Raw genomic sequence first — 19,384 nt, 5'->3', positions numbered from 1 at the left:
ACCGTGTGTGGGCTCCATCTGACTTTTTCCGTTGGAATGTCATATCAACAAAGTTTGAGAGCTGGATATAACATTTTGTCCGATCGTTTGTAGAGAATTCCGATTGGACAAAGTGCCACGCATGCTCACATCAAATTACGATACCAAAGTTATTGGCTACTAGCCTGAACGTAGTCCCGCCATAACGAATGAACGTCATCACGTTCTGAACGATCGGATTTTCCGACAACTTTGTCCGACCGTGTGTATGCGACACCAGTTTCGGGCAAGATCCATCCGAAAAAATGAGACGGATTTTGTGGTCGGAATGTCCGACCGTGTGTACAAGGGCATAGAGTTTGTGAACCTTGTATGGCAATTTTTGGAAATGAGAAGTAAATGTTACATACAGTGATTGGTTCGCTTCCCCTCCGGAAGTCAAGAGCTTCTTTCTGTTAAAGAAAAAAAAACACGTTTTTCAGGATAAAATAAATTACATTTAAATATTCATCTACACAAGCTACAAAACTTACTTAACCACTTCAAGTCCAGACATTTTCACCCCCTTCTAGCCCAGGCCAGTTTTCAGCTTTCAGCACTCTCACATTACTTGGCATGTTCCCATATGAAATTTGTCTCTTATTTTTTTTTTAAACAGATAGAGCTTTCTTTTCATGGTATTTAATCACTACTGTTTTTTTTTATTTTATTTTTTGCTATATGAATAAAAAAAAATACTGAAATTTTGAAAAAAAAATATTATAACATTTTGCAAATAAATAATCTTTCTTCATAAAATTAGCACAAAATATATTCTCCAACTTTTTTTAGTAAAAATAATCATTGTATATTATTTAGTCTAAAGTCTAAAAACTATGGTATGGCGCATGGCGGTGATCAGGACACTGGTATGGGGTATGGCAGTGACCATGATGCTGGTATGGCATTTGGTGATGATCAGAATGCTGGTATGGTTGTGGTCAGCATGCTGGTATGAGGTATGGTGATGATCAGGAAACTGGTATGGAATATGGCAGTGATCATGATGCTGGTATAGCATATGGTGATGATCAGAATGCTGGTATGGTTGTGGTCAACATGCTGGTATGAGGTATGGCGATGCTCAGGAAACTGGTATGGGGTATGGCTGTGATCAGGATGCTGGTATGGCATATGGTAGTGATCAGAATGCTGGTATGAGGTATGGCGGGGATCATGATGCTGGTATGAGGTATGGCGGTGATTAGGAAACTGGTATGTGGTATGGCAGTGATCAGGATGCTGGTATGATGTATGGCAGTGCTCAGGATGCTGGTATGAGGTATGGCAGTGATCAGGATGCTGGTATGACATATGGCAGTGATCAGGATGCTGATATGAGGTATGGCAGTGATCAGGATGCTGGTATGAGGTATGGCAGTGATCAGGATGCTGATATGAGGTATGGCAGTGATCAGGATGTTGATATGAGGTATGGCAGTGATCAGGATGTTGATATGAGGTATGGCAGTGATCAGGATGCTGATATGAGGTATGGCAGTGATCAGGATGCTGGTATGAGGTATGGTAGTGATTAGGATGCTGGTACGAGGTATGGCAGTGATCAGGATGCTGGTACGAGGTATGGCAGTGATCAGGATGCTGGTATGGAGTAGGACGGTGATCAGGATCAGGATGCTGGTATGAGGTATGGCAGTGATCGGGATGCTGGTATGAGGTATGGCGGTAATCGGGATGCTGGTATGAGGTATGGTGGTGATAAGGATGCTGGTATAACGTGGTGGTGATTAGGATGGTATGGTGTATGAAGGTAATCAGGGCACTGATATGGCAAATGATGGTGATCAGGGCAATGATATGGCATATGGCGGTGATCAGGACATTGGTATGGTATACAGCGGTGATCAGGGCACTGATATAGCATATGGCTGTGATCAGGACGTTGGTATGGTGTATGGTGGTGATCAGGGCACTAATATAGTGTATGGCATGGATCAGGATGTTGGTATGGTGTATAGGGTTGTTAATATGAACACTGTTGACACTAGGACAGGTGACATGGGTTTGCTGCACTGTTTATTTGGATTATGCTGTGGGCAGTTATCAGGACACTGGAGCAGGCTTATACTGCAGTCTGTAAGTGTACATGGACTGTGACGGCAGTATAAACACAGTAGGCACCATGACTGGAGACGGTTTCTCCGGGGTAGTACATTGGCAGCAAAAGGATTAAGGGATGGCAAAGGGTTGGGTTGGCGAGGTGGTAAAAATTTGGTGGCAGGTTATTGGTGGGGAAAAGTAAAAAGGAGGAGACTTCTGCATCACGTCAAATCACGTGACTTACTGGTCCCTCAGTCTGTACAATTCTCACGAGGGAACGAGTCCCCACACTCTCTTCCTTTGTTGCTGTACTTTGTTGTTATAATTTAAAAAAAAATAGTAATACTTCGGGCTTTGTGTTGTGTCTGTTGTGTTATTTTGGATGCTTTTGTAGTTAAATCCTGGCTGAAATATTTACCATTTACTATTGGTCCCTTTTGCGGACTGAGGTGGTAGGTGGCTGATGGAGTTGGTAGAATGGGGAGCAGGAAACCCTTAGTAAGCCCCTGATCCTAACCTGGACAGCTGGAGGCTGAATTGGCTCTTAATAAGGAAGGAAAGTTAAGATATGCCACTCAGCAGTGCTAAAGGGATCTGGTGTTGGCTATATATGTTTACTGGTTTGTTGGTTCATTTACAGATGCCAAGCTGTGGTCTATAGCTAAGTAATAAAAGTATCAACCCAGTCAAAAGAATTTAGTTGTTTGTGTGATTGTTTAGAGTAAACATTAACGTGATTGTAAAGTCTTGTTTAAAAAAAATAAAAAATAAACATTTTATACTTAACTCCTCTGTGCAGTTGGATCCTCCTCTTCTTAGGTCCTTCTTTGTTGCTCCTGGTCCCTCCCTCCTATCGAGTGCCCCCAAAGCCCGCAGCTTCCTATGGTGGCACTGGAGCCAAGTCACAGCTCTGTGTGTCCATTCCAACACAGAGCCCCGACCTGGCCCCTCTCTCCCCTGATTGGCTGACTGACTTTGATTGACAGCCACGGGAGCCAATGGTGCTGCTGATGTGTCTCAGCCAATCAGGAGGAGTGCCCCGAACGGCTTAGACATTCGTGGACATTGCTGGAGAGAGATGGGGCTCAGTCGGTGCTGGGGTTGCTGCTACACACAAAAGGATTTTTTATCTTAATTTACTCTAAACGTTTACTGCATTAAGATAAAAAAACCTTCTGCCTTTCCAACTCCTTTAGGCTGAGTTCACACCATACTGATGTCCTGATCACCGTCATACGCTATATTAGTGTCCTGATCACCGCCATCTTCACATGTGACTCACAGCAGGGGTCCGGTGCGTCACTGTTCCCCGTTTGAGGTCCGATTTCAGCTCAAATTTTTGGCTGAATTCAGACCTGAAATGGACCAAAAGATGCACAGGGCTCCTGTCCAAATTCACACCGGAGCCAAAGAGGAGAAATGTGAACTGACTCTATAGAGAGTTGGTCAAAATCTCCTGCTATTGCGAATTGGATGCGGATGCGGGGAATGGATGCAGATGCGGAGAATGGATGCAGATTCCCCAAATCCAATTCGCAATAGTGTGAACCCAGCCTTAGGGAAAAGTGAACAGTGGACCAGTCAAGGGTTCTCTCTGCTCTCACAGCTGAACTTTCAAAACAAGCCAAAATAGAGCAAATAAGAGAAGTTCATTGTTCAGTTTTATATATGCTTTAAATCACACATGGCATATGGATGTTTTAATTTTTGACCACTTAAAGACTGGCATGTTGAACCCCCTTCCTGTCTAGGCTATTTTTTCATTTTTCAGCACTGTCATATTTTGATTAGCAATTACTCAGTCATGCAACACTGTACCCAAGTACCCGCAGAGCCTCCCCATAAACCTAAATGAGGCCATAAGCATACTGAACAAATTTTTTAGACTCTCATATCAGTTCCCTGCTGTTCATATCATTGGAGGTTCAAATATACAATAATCCATTATGTGATAACTATCTAGCATCTACAAAAGGAGAATCCAATATCATACTCTTTGTACAAGGATGCATTGGAAAGAAATCTGAAGAATTAGAATAACGACAAACAGGTCTCACCACCACTGGCACACTCATACTTCGATTCCTCGGTGTTCCCTCCTGTTAATCAAAAGATTAAAGTGAGACTTAGAGGAGGACAATATCAGTCATTTAGCATAGGCTTTGATTTAACAGCCTCAGAAGAATTATGTCTTGGTGCTCAAACCGATGTGTGTGAAATGTTAACAGCCAAAATGAACCAATTACCGTATTCAATAAAGAATTCTAATTGATTCTAATTATAGGAAGGCTAATTAACAAATGGTTCCTCTGTATATCATCATAACCTAGTAGCGCATTATTATCACAGCAGTACCTGTTTGCTATGGATACAGGCCATCAATGTGTCCGGACTCGCATTGTTGATCATGTGCCAGAGGTAATTCCTCTGGAATTGTTCATTCTTAAGGTCAAATGTCATAGTTATCCCACCAGTCAGGTTCACAAAGGCTTCTTCAGGAAACCCCCAGTGCAAGTTTTGGTATGAACCCAAAAGTCTGAAATGCAAAAGAAACAAACATGTTTTATTGTTATTCTTCTTATCCTTATTATTATCATCATTATGATTATTGCTATTATTATTTAGGCTTGACAAGTTATTGTGTTATTGTTGTTGAAATACTGACCAACTGTCAGTATTTAAATTTTCAGAGAGCCCCAACTGCCGGTGAGGAAAGGCCTGTATTGTGTGGGCTCCTAAATGTCAGTGTATCATTGTTCTGGGACTGAAAGTATCAATATGTCATTGTTATAGGACCACAAGTGGCAATGATTATTTTTTCTGGGACCCCATGTGGCAATCTGTTATTGCTCCAGAACCCCCAAGTGTCAGTGTGTTACTCTTCTGGGACCCCAAGTGTCAGTATGTTCATTTTCTGGAAACCAAGGTATTAGTGCATCATTGTTCTGGGACCCAAGTGTCAGTTTGTCATTGTTCTGGGGCTCCAAATGTTGGTGTTTCATTTTTATTGGACCCTCTTCCAGCAAACTGTTCCAGGAGCCAGTGTCAGTGTTTCATTTTCTGGAATTTCATGTGTCAGCATGCCATTGACCTGAGACCCCAAGAGTCAGTGGGGTTGATTTACTAAAGGTAATCTGTGCACTGCAAGTACTGAGGGTAACGTGCAAGTAAAATAAAAAACTGATTTTTTGCTTGCGCATGATTGAATTATAGAAATCAGCAGAGCTTCCCCTCAGATCTTGAGCAACTGCACTTACCTTTAGTAAATCAACCTCATGGTGTCATTGTTTTGATGTAAGCCTATTGGCCTTGAATGTTTGCCATCTGCTGGTTATTACTGAGTACTGCAGCTCAGTTCCCTGCTGCTCACACTTGTCCATACTAGCAGACATTAAATTGGTTGTAAAGGCAAAAGGTTTTTATCTTTATGCATTCCATACATGAAGATAACAAAAATCCTTCTGTGTGTAGCAGTCTGCCCAGCATTCCCTAATTACTTACCTGAGCCCCATCTCTCTCCAGCGATGTCCACAAGTGTATTAGCCTTTCTGGGACTCTCCTCCTGATTGGCTGAGATGAGATGCAGCAGTGGTGCCATTGGCTCCTGTGGCTGTCAATCAAAGTCAGTTAGCCAATCAGGAGAGAGAGGGCGGGGCCAGGATGTGGCTCCATGTCTGAATGTACACAGGGAGCTGTAACTTAGCTCGGGTGCCCCCATAGCTAGCTGCTGGCTGTGGGGGTACTCGACAGGAGGGAGGGGCCAAGAGCAGCGAAGAAGGACCCAAGAAAAGGAGGATCCAGGCTGTTCTGTGCAAAACCAACTGCACAGAGGATGTAAGTATAACATGTTTGTTTTTGTTTGTTTTTTAAACGAGACTTTACCAATTATATTTAAACTTTAAACCATAGGTTTGTTTGTTTGTTTACTCCAGCCCCGAATAGAGGTCTGTCTGTCTATCTCTGACTTCTGTCCGACTGCTCATGCCTTGGATTATTCTTGTAAATTTCTGTGTTTGTGTTCAGCATTTCTTTACTTGCCTTGTTTTTTTCCTCATTAAGGCTCCATTCACACTTGTGCAACTTGTAGTGTAACTTTGGACATCAAAGTTGCATGACAAGTCCTTCTCTATGTTTTCTAATGGTATCCATTCATATATGCACAACTTAAAGTTCTAGCAACTTCAGAGTAGTTCATGCGCTACTTTGGTTTGACTTTCATGCAACTTGAGGTCCATAGACTTCAATGTTAACCCTCAAAAGTTGTATGAAAATCATACCTGAATGTTATACAAGGCAACTTGTGTGCAATAGTTGTCCATTATCACTGGTCAAAGCCAAAGTCGTGTCCAAGTTGCACCTATCCAAAGTTTCATCAGTGGTACCAAAGTTGCACTCCAAAGTCAGCGCAACTTTGGAGTTGTACAAGTGTGAATGGAGCCTACTGTCTGGTACATGGACTCTATCTGCTTGCTGTTGACCTGAACATCAGCGTTTTGCACCGCACTACTATCTGAACTACCTGTCATCAGCTGTGGTCCCTGGTGATAAAGAGGGTCTACTGATACTTTTAAAAGACAGGCTGTACTTTAGCCAGCATCCTGTCTTTTTTATGTGCGGGTACAGCTAACGTATACGTTCACTTCACGGAGGGATGGGTTGCTTTAAAAAAAAAAAAATTCTTATTTCTTTTATATTTTTACACTGTCCCTTTATTTATTTATTTATTTATTTATTTTCACCTTTATTCCTATTACAAGGAATGTAAACATCCTTTGTAATATAAATACGCATGACAGGTTCTCTTTATTGAGAGATCTGGGGTCAAAAGAGGGGTATGAAAGAGGTTTGGTGATACATACATTTCCTATTTGACACATTTACTATTTGTACTAATACTCAGGCTGAGCATTAATAGCAGCGGCAGTGGCTGAAGCATCCTCCCCTGAGAGGGGTAGCTGGTCAGAGTGAGCATCGGGGGCCATGAAATGTTTGCAAATGTTTTCAACACTTCAGCCTCTGTTTATGTTTCTAAAAAGGTATTTTTTCCTCAGCCATGATAGGATTGAACAAAAAAAAAAGGTTAACGACTTTAATCGCATCCCAGTGTGGGACAAAATGCAACATTTTCTCTTCCATTACCCAGGACCCTCAAGCTGAGGAACTAGGGGCAGGAGAAGATGAATTCCCTCAGGGGACCATGGTGAGGCTGATGACTCCTCTTCTGAGGTGTCAAATGCGGGTTGATCAGCTTTCACAATCTGTAAGATTGATGGTGCAATTTCTTGCTGAATGGTCTGCTCCACATTTATGTACCCTTAACTGATTGTTTGGGTTCGCTAAAGCCTCATCAAGCTGTGCATATCTTTCCTGTCCATTCATTGCTGGAAAAGTGTTTTTGCATCTTAGTGGATCACCCAGCATTTAGTATTTTTTTCCCTCCTAAAAAGTTTTTTCACACTTTATCCTATGGTGGAGAAAATTCACTAAAAGTGGGATATACCAGCAATTAACGCTGCTATTTACTCTGGGAATAAGATTCTGCAATTAACGCTGCTATATCCTCTGGGAATAAGATTTGACTTGTCCAGCAGACAATGCTCAATTGCTTAGGGATCCAACAAGTAAAAAAGTGAAATTCCTATTATTAAAAAAAACAAAAACTTTTTTTCTCTGGCAGATTGACAGACTGCACTGATAGTAACTGGTTAATCGTTGAGAGACCAGTTTAAACAGGTGTTCAAGGTTATCCTGCTCAGCAGGCTCAGGATCTGGCAAGCTACTAGCAGCTTTATGTTTGCAAATGTTGCTATGAAAGATTCTATCCTTTAGGCCTTGCGCCCTTCGCTAAGCACCATGCAAGATGCTCCTGGCTAGTCTTCCTTTTGCGGTAGATATTTGGGGATGGTTTGGGTAATACATCAAAAGAAATTCTAGTGGAAAAAGTACCCCTTTGCCATTTAAGAAAAGGAGTAAATGTATTTTCATGTTAAAAACTGCAGGTAGTCACGTCGGCCTCCACCATCAAGTTCAAAAGGTAATCCTCAGGGTCAACCCCATGGATAAAAGAGGTCTTGGGGGAGGAAACCCTTCAAAATACTGAAGCCTCTTTATGAGGAGGCGCCCCCGCTCGCTCGAATAGGGGGAATTGTTCTGCAGTTCTCAAGGATCTGGCAGGAAGAGTGTCGAGACAGATGGGGGACTTCCTCAATAGCTCCAAGGTACAAACTGGAGTTCTGAGAGTTCCCAACTCCTCCTTTTCTAAGATCAAACGTTCCTAAGGATCCCAAGAAAAAGAGGTCTTTCTTTCAAGCACTGGACCATCTTTTGGCAAAAAAATGATCATGGTGATCCCCATGTAAGAGCAGAGGTTGGGGTTTGGTTCAAAACTTTTTTTCCAAAACCGAATGGACATTCTGGATCTCAAAAATCTAAATTCAATTCCTGAATATAACCACTCTTTTTTCGCATGGAGTCAATCCAATCAGTTATCTCCATCTTACAAGGAGGAGAACTTCTGGCGTCAATCGACATCAAAGATGCATACCTCCATGTGCCTATTTCCTTGCTCACTAGTAATATTTAATTTTCAAGGTGGAAAATCTTCATTTTCAGTGTATAGCTCTGCTTTTTGGTCTAGCTACTGCACCTTGAGAGATTACAAAGGTTCTGGCCCCTCTTCTAGCCAGATTATGGGCCCAAGGTATAACGATTATGGTTTACCTAGACAATCTGTTCTTGATAGACCAGTCAGTAGCCCGCTTAGACCAAAGTATATCACCACATTCAACTACCTAGAATATCTAGGTCGGATTCTCAACCTAGAAGAAATATTCTTTAAAACCACGAAGGAGGCTAAAATACTTGGGTCTGATCATAAATACACCCAGAAAAGGGTATTCTTGCCCCAGGCAAAGATCAGCGCCATAAAAGGAACTGATTCAGATGGTTGAAGCAAGATGAATTATTCTATTCAGCTTTGCGTGAGGATGTTGGGAAAGATGGTGGCTTCATTCGAGACCGTTCCTTATGCTCAGTTTCATTTGAGACTGCTGCAAAACAGTATCCTATCGGCTTGGAACAAAATGGTTCAAGCTTTAGATTCCCAATGTGTGACTCCAAAGCCTACGGCTACATCACCCTGAAAGCACCAGATCTCATCGGATCTTGGAGGCTAAGCAAGCCTGCTACACCCTCTGTGTAGCAGGCTCCTGTCTGATGCTGTTTTACTAGATCGTTTTTGTGTGTGGCTGTGAACTGCTCTGCTTTTAAAGGGAGCACGTTTTCTGAGTTCTCCCCCCAATCTCTATTACACCTCCCTCCCTGTCCTTAGCCATTATCTGCTCACTAGGCACAGCCTCCTCTCCTGCATGACCACCTCATGTGTCAGGCTGTAGCACTACAAATCCCAGCATGCCAGGAGAGGGGAGGCAGCAGCAATATCACAGATCAGGCTGGTTTTGTAGATGAAAAGTGTTGTATAGTGTGTGTTTTATAAAACATATGATCATTATATACTTGATGATTGTGCTTGATGGTCTTAAGGTGTTTATTATTCATATTTTTTTTTTTTAGTAAGTAGTGAGCAAATTTAGCGTGGAAGCGCACTGGAGTATTTTCATTTGTTTATAATGGAAAGAGAGTAGTGGAGTGATGTGGGAGGTGGATGGACAGAGAGATGGAAAGAGTGAGGAGTGAGTTAGGCCCCTTTCACACATACACGTTCGACCTGATCGGACGCTCCATTCACCTTTATGGAGTGACGGATGTCAGCGGTGACCTGTGTGCTGGCATCCAATATCGAATCTGCTAATCCAGAAGGATGGAAACCCTATTGTCCATCCCTCTGGCAGATGGGATGAAAACGGAGAGGAAGATCTGTTTTCACCCGATCCCCCATAGAGGAGAGCGGAGCTCTGACAGGTCCATCTCTCCACATTGAGCAGAGACAGACCTGTCATCTGTCGTCTCAGCGGAGCGATCCCTGCTGAGCAAGCGGAGTCCATGAAAATGGACGTGTGTGTGAAAGAGCCCTAAAGAATGCAGGTATAGACTGGGTGACAGAGAGATGGATGATGGGATAGAGCAAGGCATGCAGGGATATGAGTGAGACAGAGAAATGGAATGATGAAGCAAAGGATGGAGGGATGGAGTTATGGAAAGAAAGAGGGAGAGACAGAATACTAGAGGGATGAAAGTGATGGAGGATAGAAAAAGTGGAGGCATATAAGGCACAAGGAGTTGTGGAAAGATAAAAGAAGGGGGGCATAGAGTAACAGAGGGATTGGAGTGAACAAGAATCTGCTGTTCAAAGCCTCTGTCTATTTATGCTCCAACCAGCTACCTAATGTGCACACTCCACCAGACATTGGCTGGGATCACATAAATATCCAGGCTTCTTATTTGACTCTCCCAGTCCACTACATTCTAGAACCCTCCAGGACACAGGGGGCAGCAGTCAAATCTGCAACCAGTGAGATACAGTACAACTCAAAATAATAACAAGCTACTCAACTGATTACAGGAGGACTACAAGAACTAAATGTATCTAACCTAACTAGCAGCCTACCTAGGAGGGAGCTACAGATATACTTTAGGACATTTTATGGAATTCGGCTTATCCTGATAATTTTAACTGCTTAGCTAAAACAAAGAGACCAAGCAATCTAGCTTTGTCTTAAAGGTAATGAAAAAGACAAAAACAATTACTTTGCATAGGCTTTTTCCAAGAGACAAGGCCAGAATTCATTGGTAGAGGATGGTCGAACGTATAGGAGCTCTCCATTCAAAAATGGCAGCATATCGTCTATGACTATGTCCACCCACTCTCCAAAATGCCACAACTAAAAACAAAACAAACAAAAAATATATTATATTAACAAATATAATCTTAAAGCCTAGCTCTGGGCAAAAATAAAATTTCCCCATACAGTTGGGCTGTGCCCGCACTGTACAAGTCAACAGATAGTTTTGTCTAGGGGTGAGGAGAAAGCTTATACACACCTGATCCTTTGTTTCACCTGAAAATTGTGCTTCCCCGCAGTCCATTGGTGGACTGTTACTCATCTATGGAGCCTGCTCTGGGCTTTGTGATCTCAGGAACAGCTCAAGTCTGATAGAGCGCAGAGTTTCACAGACTGGCCTTGTGCATGGAGGTTTGAAGGATTAGATAAGTATATTTATTTTCTCCTTTCCCCTAGACAAAAATAAGCAGTTAAGCCATGCAGTGTGGGCACAGCCCCACTGCATGGGAAAACTTTTTTTTTTGCTAGGAAATGGCGAAAGCTTCAAGGCTAATATAAACCCTAAAATATCATATATATTTTAACATGCAATCAGAATTACGAAAGTAGTTTTCAATCTTTTAAATAAAAAACTTTCATAAAAATAATATCTGGTAACCCTGATATGAAAGTCCTTGTCCAGGCACTTTATGATAGAGGGTGAAAACACTCTGTCCCTGTCTCCTAATTGTACTCCTGGGTTGTCACCCTGTCACAAGTGTAAAGACAATTTTATAAAAAAAAGTCATCATCTACATTATTTTCTAGATCTTTTAATCAATGTGGCTGCTATGACTGATGTAATTTAAAAATCTCTCCTCAATCTGTTGCACATAAGATCCTTGGATTCAAATAATAATGGTTTTGTGCCTTACCCTGAAATGAAAGAGTCCAGCATAATTTGCATCATACTCTTGATCTCTTGGCATGATGTTCTCCAATAAGTTTGGTCTCAATGTGAGAGCCCCCATTGCACAGAGGAACCAACAGTCTCCTGTAAATCATCGATACAGAGTAGTTATTCATGTTAAATGCACAGTAGTCCTAATTTTAGATACAAAGTATGTAATTGTCTTAAAGCATACATTAAAACATATACTGTAACTTTCTTTCTCATAGAGAAGACTAGCGAAAATGTTTCCACATAGACAAACTTTGCAGATAGCTAAAGTAGACACAAGCACTTGGGGATCCTATTTTAAATGAATCGTTTCAATTATATGTACTATATTAAAATGAGAAAATATGTGAATGCAAAAAAAGTATACATTTTTAAGTGCAATGTGGTCATTATCTTTTTCCTAACCAAAACCTTGAGCCTATGACCTCCTATACTAGCTTTGCAGCAAATATTTTCAGGGTGGGATTAGCTCACCCAGCACACTCCAGCTGCCTTCTGCTTACCAGCTTGCACAGCAGCAGTACCGAAACCCATACTCCTTTGAAGTACCTTGCACTTAGGCACAAGAGGTGCTCTCTCAGCAATCCAGCCTTGCACCAGAGACTTGACAGTGAGCATGAAAGGAGGTAACAAGGGAGCTAGAGAGCAGGAGGTCCTGGGAGGAGAGGAGGGGACGATTTTGGCGATATCTGCAGATGAGGCTGGTGATGTAGCTGGGGATGATGTTATGGATGGCCTTGTATGTTGTGGTTAGCATTTTTAATTTTATACAGTGGGGTAGGGGAAGCCAGTGAAGGGATTGGCAGAGAGGGGCAGCAGGCACAGGTCAGTTAGTAAGGTGTATTAGTCTAGCAGCAGCATTCAAAATAGACTGAAGGGGGGGGGGGGGTAGCCTGCATTAGGGTAGGCCATTAAGAAGAGAGTTGCAGTAGTCAAGGTGGGAAATAATCAAAGAGTAAATAAGTTTCTTTGTGGAGTCATTAGTCAGGAAGGGTCGAATTCTGGAGATGTTGTGGAGGTTAAGGCAGCAGGATTTAGCCAGTGATTGGATATGAGGGCTGAAGGAGAGTTCAGAGTCAAAGATTACACCCAGCACCCTGGCATCTGGCATGTATGGTGGGACCAATGGTTATGCTGTTGATCTTAATGATAAAGTCATTGGGGGGGGGGGGGGTAGGGGTTGCCAGGAAGGAGGCAATATAACAAGCTCAGTTTTATAAAGATTGAGTTTGAGAAAGTGGTGTGACATCCATACCGATATGAGATTCAGTAAGTTTGAGACCCATGAGGAGATCAAGTGGGTGAGTTGAGGAGTGGAGAAATAGATCTGAGTGTTATCGGCATAGAGGTGGTATTGGAAGCCATGGGAGGTTATTAACTGGCCCAGGGAACAGGTATAGAGTGAGAATAGGAGGGGCCAAAGGACAGAGCCTTGGGGTACCCCAACAGAGGAAGAGGATCCGAGGAGATGGAGTTGTAACTGACACTGAAAGTGCACTGAGATAGGTAGGAGGAGAACCAGGATAAAGCAGAATCATGGAGGCCAAGGGAGTGTAGATTGCTGAGGAGGAGCCGGTGGTCAATTGTGTCGAGGGCAGCAGAGAGGTCTAAGCCCCTGTACACACGGTCGGACATTCTGCCAACCAAATCCGTTGGATTTTGTCCGACGGCTTTTGTCCGACAGATTGTGTCCGAAACTGTTGCATACACACGGTCGGACCAAGTTGTCGGAAAATCCGATCGTTCAGAACGTGATGACGTTATTTCGTTATGACGGGACTATGTTCACGCTAGTAGCCAATAGCTTTGATGTAGGAATTTGATCTGAGCATGCGTGGCACTTTGTCCGATCAAAATTCTCTACACATGATCGGAGTATGTCCGATCGGACCAGTTTGTCGGAAAATATTTCCAACAAGTTGGAAAATTGGGTCTGACGGATATTCCGACGGAAACAGTCCAATGCATACCACACACAGTCGGATTATCCGACAAAACGGTCCGATAGGACACATTCCGTCTGAATCTCCGATCGCGTGTACAAGGGCTTAGAGTATGAGTATGGAGTAATGGCCATTGGCTTTAGCAGTTAGTAGGTCATTGGTGAGTTTTAGTAGGGCAGTTTCAGTGGAATGTTGTGGACAAAAGCCGGACTGTAAGGGGTTGAGAAGGTTGTTGTCCGTGAGGTAGCGACTCATTCGGTCATGGACAATGAGCTTGGATCATATCAACGCATTGGTAAGCTGCAATATAATAAATGTTTGCTTTTGGGTTTAATACTGCTTTTAATGAATATACACAAATAGGTTCCTTAGAATTTCTTGCATATAGTCCAACATTCAGAGTTCACTTCTAGGCACTTCACCCACAGCAGCCAACCCATTAAGGGCAAGCTGCAGTTCATAGCAAGATGAGGGTAAAAGGACAACATCATTCACTCATAGCAGAGATCTCATCATACACCAGACACCCTTTTGTTGTAACCATCGTAGAGAAGCCATGGTTTATCCTTACCTAGTGTCTTACTCTGTAAAATATCAAATAAGCTTGTGCCATCAACTATCAGATGTGGCCGTTTACCGTATGCCTGTGCAAAAAGAAAACAATATTTGAAATGGTTAGTTAAGAGTTTTTTTTTTTTTAATGCATGAATAAAAAGCAACAACCAAACTTAGAAGAATCAGTATAGTTGAAGTTGATATGTTAGTTGTTAAAGTATTTCTCTGAAGTCTCTTAAGGAAAAGCACACATGAGTTTTCAGGTCTTCTCATCAAATGTCAAGACCATTATAAAGGAATCCCATTCTCTTGCTAAAATTATTTTAAGTAATGTAGAATGCAACTGAAGGAGACAGAGAACCTGGGAACATCTAGTTCCAGTAGAAGTGAGATTCCTAAGGGAACAGAACTGGGAACTATGGTTATGTTTTGGAAAGAAATGATTCTGACAATTCTAGTGATCCAGATAATATTTTCTTTGCTGCCAAAAGCCAACATGTTTCAAAGGTTTTAAAATCTGATTGAAAATTCAACTCTTCTGTACTCAATAAAAATAAAAAATAAAATAAACCACAAGTTTGAGTTTTCAGAGACTGTGGATCCTAGTTCAACCTATCAAAATCAACCTATGACTGAAACATCATCTTTGGGTGGAATGGCACTTGCCGTAAACTATGCTCTATACATCACTATTTAACCTGTCTTTTTCAAAATAATGAATGATGTTAATGATGTTCATTTTCTCTAAATAAGCATAATTTAAAAAAAAACTGAATATATATATCAAGGACCACATTCCTGCCATTGGTGTCATTACATGGAAGACCTGATCACACCAGTTGTGAAACCTGAACTCCAGGAAAATCTACTTGTCATACCAGTTAACTGAAGCTGAAGTTTTAAATACCCTTTTTCCCTTTTTTTGAAGTGATCACATACCCTTTGTTCTCAGCTGCAAAAAAAGATGGGCCACACCCGAAACACGTCATGACGACAGCCGTCTGAAAAATTGCTCCACGGAACTTTGTTGCTATCCCTTGGTGTTCCAACACACACCGCATCCAGTGACCACCGCGGCTTTGACCGTATATCCGCCATGCCGCCTGGAAGCTTTGGCTACCCCTCGATTGCCTGAGTCTCTCAGAATTGTCTTGGGATCAATTGGCTAGCTTGCTTTACAGCCTTATGTAATCTTTGGCTGCCTAACACATCCCTGGCTTTTTTTGCACCTTTGCCAGCAGAATACATTCCTGGCTTTTCCACACTGTGCCAGCAGTCTATCATGGCAGTAAATATTGGGCTCTTCCCTATATCCCTTGCACAGCATCTTCTTATTTCCATCTGGGAGAACATCTTTCATCTATGTGGAGCTGCAACTACTAGCCACCAGCTTTCACAACACTGGTTTGTGGCTGTACAGACTTATAGAATCTCTCAGCGCTTTCCTTGAGGAGCTTTGTTGGTTATATTGTGTTGAGGTCAGGTCGCTCATCCATGTCTTAATGAAAGTTGCTTTGTGCACTGGTGGAAGGGGGATTATGGTTTGGGGTTGTTGGGGTTGGGCTTGGCCCCTTAGTTCCAGTGAAGGGAAATCTTAAGGTGTCAGCATACCAAGACATTTTGGACAATTTTATGCTTCCAACTTTGTGAGAACAGTTTGGGGATGGCCCCTTCCTGTTTCAACATGACTGCGCACCAGTGCACAAAGCAAGTTCCATAAAGACCTGGATGAGCAAATTTGGGTTGGAGGAACTTGACTGGCCTGCACAGAGTCCTGACCTCAACCCAATAGAACACCTTTGGGATGAATTAGAGCAGAGAATGCAAGCCAGGCCTACTCTTCCAACATCAGTGCCTGACCTTACAAATGCGCTTCTGGAAGAATGGTCAAACATTCCCATAGACACACTCCTAAACCTTATGGACAGCCTTCCCAGAAGAGTTGAAACAGGTACAGTTGCAAAGGGTGGGCCAACTCAATATTGAACCCTACGGACTAAGAATGAGATGCCATTAAAGTTCATGTGCGTTTAAATGCAGGTGTCCCAATACTTTTGGTAATACAGTGTATTTTATAGATCTCCACAATGATAATACAACCAGGGAACTTTTTTTCTTCTATACATTATGTATATGTTGTATTATTTGACTTATCACGTAATCATTTGCTGTTTGGTATTAAATACTGTTTTGATTTATTTATAAATACTGAAGTACATTTTATCTTTGAGTGCATCACACCCTTACTTTTTTTCAAAGTTTAATAAGTACCAGAATAACATTTAACGAGGATGTTGTCCCTACTGTAGAGATTAATCAGTTTAAACCTCAGATAGCTGTCTTGGAATAAACTGCAAACACCAAAGGTAATGAAATGGCTTAAGAAGCTCACTACAATCTATTAATCACACACAGCCGCAAGTACCTAATAACCAAACTAACAGTTTTAGAGTAAGATCAGAACATAATACAAGCATCAATAGACAGCACAAAGCAATACATGTGTTTATAATCTCTTATATAATATTTTGGATTGCAAAGAGTTGTACTTTCTTTTTATCTATTCTAATGGCTTTTTGTTTTGTACCTTTTTTGTATTTTCTATATAAATACCACATTTATGAAATATAATACAAGTGCCTCTATGATACTGAGTCGTCTGCCTCCCTGCCTTAAGTCATCTGATGTACATTATAGAGTCAAAAGTTTGTGGACACCTGCCCATTACACCTATATGAGCCAGCGTAACATCTTATTTCAAAACCATGGCCATTAAAGTAGCTGTAAACCCTTACATATACCCACCATACCTAGTGAAGTGACTGGCCTCAGGTGATACACAGAGATGAAACAAATCCTCCTACATAAGTTGTACCTGTTTATCTGTAGCTGTGTTTTCTCTACATCCATTCAAAGTGCAAAATTTACACAGGATCTCCAAACTCTGAAAAGCAAGGGGTGGAAAGCTGAAGCTACATCAGTGAGGAGAGTTCTAAGAGCTGATTGGCGGGGAGGGACACTGCCCCTCCCTTCACACAGCAAACAGGAACAGAGCTGAGGCTGTGGATCAGCTGGAGCTCCCTCCCCTGTCACCATTTTTTGTCTTGGTGTCAGGAAAACTGGTCAGAAGTGACTCATTCTTATAGCTGTGTGAGTGATTATTATCACTCACACCTGTTAGGAGGGTGGGTCAGGTTGGTCCAGCTCCTATATAGGGAGCTCCACTGAAGGTATAGTCAATGTTGCAGCGTTTGATGAGGCAGCATACCAGCGGTTTGGATCAATTCAGGTAAAAGTTTTCTTTTTTGACATACTTCTTCACACCTGCAGCCGCTTAAATTATGCTTTGTTAAATAGAAACTATCCTTACCATATTCACTTTCCATGTTATTCTTAGATTGGGACAGTTTTGGATATGTTCTTTAGTGGGACGTTCAGGTTTCTTTTTGGATCCTTTTAAATCACCAAATACGTTTCTTATACAGGCCACCTGTGCATATGGATCCATCAATTCCACACCTCATGATATAGTCTGCCCTCATCTATATACACACAACATTTTCTTGAGGTATATATAACATTTTTGCTTTTTCCGTATGCATTTATACGTATTTTTTTATTGATTCCCATGTCAACCTCTTTTTGTGAGGGCATATTGGCAAAAGATTGGGGCATTTGAAATTTAAACAAATATAAGCTGTATATTTTGATATCTGTTTTTCCTTACATTCCCAGTCTCCTGCTGATGCGGTCCCGGGCTCTGGTGATCAGACCACTGTGCCCACTCTCCCACATCAACCAGGATAGTCCCTCTCTCCCATTTTTCTTGCTACACACGTTTTTCACCCTGCAACCTATCTGGCCATTTTCTACTATTCTATTTTTTAGACTCTGATGTTCTATAGGGCATGTAAGTACATGAGCAACAAATATGTCTTTGTAATTCAGTCTTTGCCGAAATCCATCTATTGCCATTGGGTGGATAATAATGCTGATTTAATACATGTTGTTATTAAAAATGTGTATCTTTTATATTTTAGATTGCTACATTTAAAAGTAATTGCATGTCAGATTATCCCTGAAGAAGGAGTGTATGATACGCTGTAACGTGTAGGAAACACAAATGCATATAACCTTATTGTATGTTTACACTTTGAGTGCATATATGCTTGGAACCTTCCGAGAAATATATTCATTCTAAAGCGATACAGACAATCCAATCAATTGTTTTTATGAACATTTATGTCATTTTTTTTGATAATTGTTAAATAAAACTACCTTTTTACTAAATTGAGTGTCTCACAGTCTATGCCTATAAAGTCCCACTCTTAGGGGGAAATTTTTGTACTATATGCTTATAGCAGTGGAACAAGGCAGTGGACAGAAATGACACTTAGTGCTGAGCAGTGGCCGCCAGTCCATGCAGGGTGCAGGTGCGCTGCCCCCTAATCCATGCGCTCGGCCCCTAATCTACATGCATGGCGCCGGACAGATGGATTTCAATGGGGTTTTTGAAGCAGATGATTAGAGCCTGAGGCTCTAATTGGCTTCATAAAGAGTGAGACCCAGGTAAGGCTACCAGGGTCAAATAGCGGCTACTTTGGCGACAGAGGGTCTTAATCAGGGTTATTTATAAAAAGTACAAAATGTATTGATTTCACAATTTATGCAAAATATAATAATCATGCGACTATAAATATCTTGACAACTTGACTCACAATACTGCAAGAGTTTAAAAAACACTAAGAAGTAGTGCTATACAAACAGACAAGAAACAGAAAAAAACACATAACAATACAAACACAAATTCAAAAACAAAGTCCGGACACGTGCTGTCATTCACAAAAGAGCTGTCATGCGATAATAATCGCATTCGTTCAAAAAATCTAAAAATTATTATTTTATAGTATTCATTTAAACAGCTTCTTTGTAAAGGATCTAGGTCACTTCCTAATCTCCCTAAAACTGAAAACCTGCTAAGCAGTTAATAAATAACCTAATTAGAAGTAATTGCTATATAGCGAGATGAACGATGATCTGGTCCTGTTAGGTAAATCGGTTAGACACAGTGGTCATCAACCCTGTCCTCAGGGCCCACTAACAGGCCAGGTTTGCAAGATAACTGA

The 19,384-nt window shown here is 41.5% G+C and overlaps 1 protein-coding gene across 1 annotated transcript in view; it reads right to left on the bottom strand.

The window, feature by feature from the left end:
- Positions 1 to 19,384, bottom strand: part of LOC143987270 (calpain-13-like) — a 126,314-nt gene that overhangs the window by 88,979 nt on the left and 17,951 nt on the right. The window contains exons 3-8 of the mRNA XM_077485881.1: positions 14,275 to 14,347; positions 11,735 to 11,853; positions 10,786 to 10,919; positions 4,435 to 4,615; positions 4,137 to 4,178; positions 390 to 431 (exon numbers count right to left, since the gene is read on the bottom strand). Coding sequence (XP_077342007.1) covers positions 390 to 431; positions 4,137 to 4,178; positions 4,435 to 4,615; positions 10,786 to 10,919; positions 11,735 to 11,853; positions 14,275 to 14,347 — 591 coding nt within the window. The remainder of the gene's footprint in view (positions 1 to 389; positions 432 to 4,136; positions 4,179 to 4,434; positions 4,616 to 10,785; positions 10,920 to 11,734; positions 11,854 to 14,274; positions 14,348 to 19,384) is intronic.

Source organism: Lithobates pipiens, unplaced genomic scaffold, assembly GCF_037356315.1.
Source record: "Lithobates pipiens isolate NorthernLeopardFrog02 unplaced genomic scaffold, aLitPip1_a1.2 Scaffold_18, whole genome shotgun sequence".
Classification (NCBI taxonomy): domain Eukaryota; kingdom Metazoa; phylum Chordata; class Amphibia; order Anura; family Ranidae; genus Lithobates; species Lithobates pipiens.
Note: the sequence above shows the minus strand (reverse complement) of the source record. Positions and strands in the feature narration are given on the sequence as shown.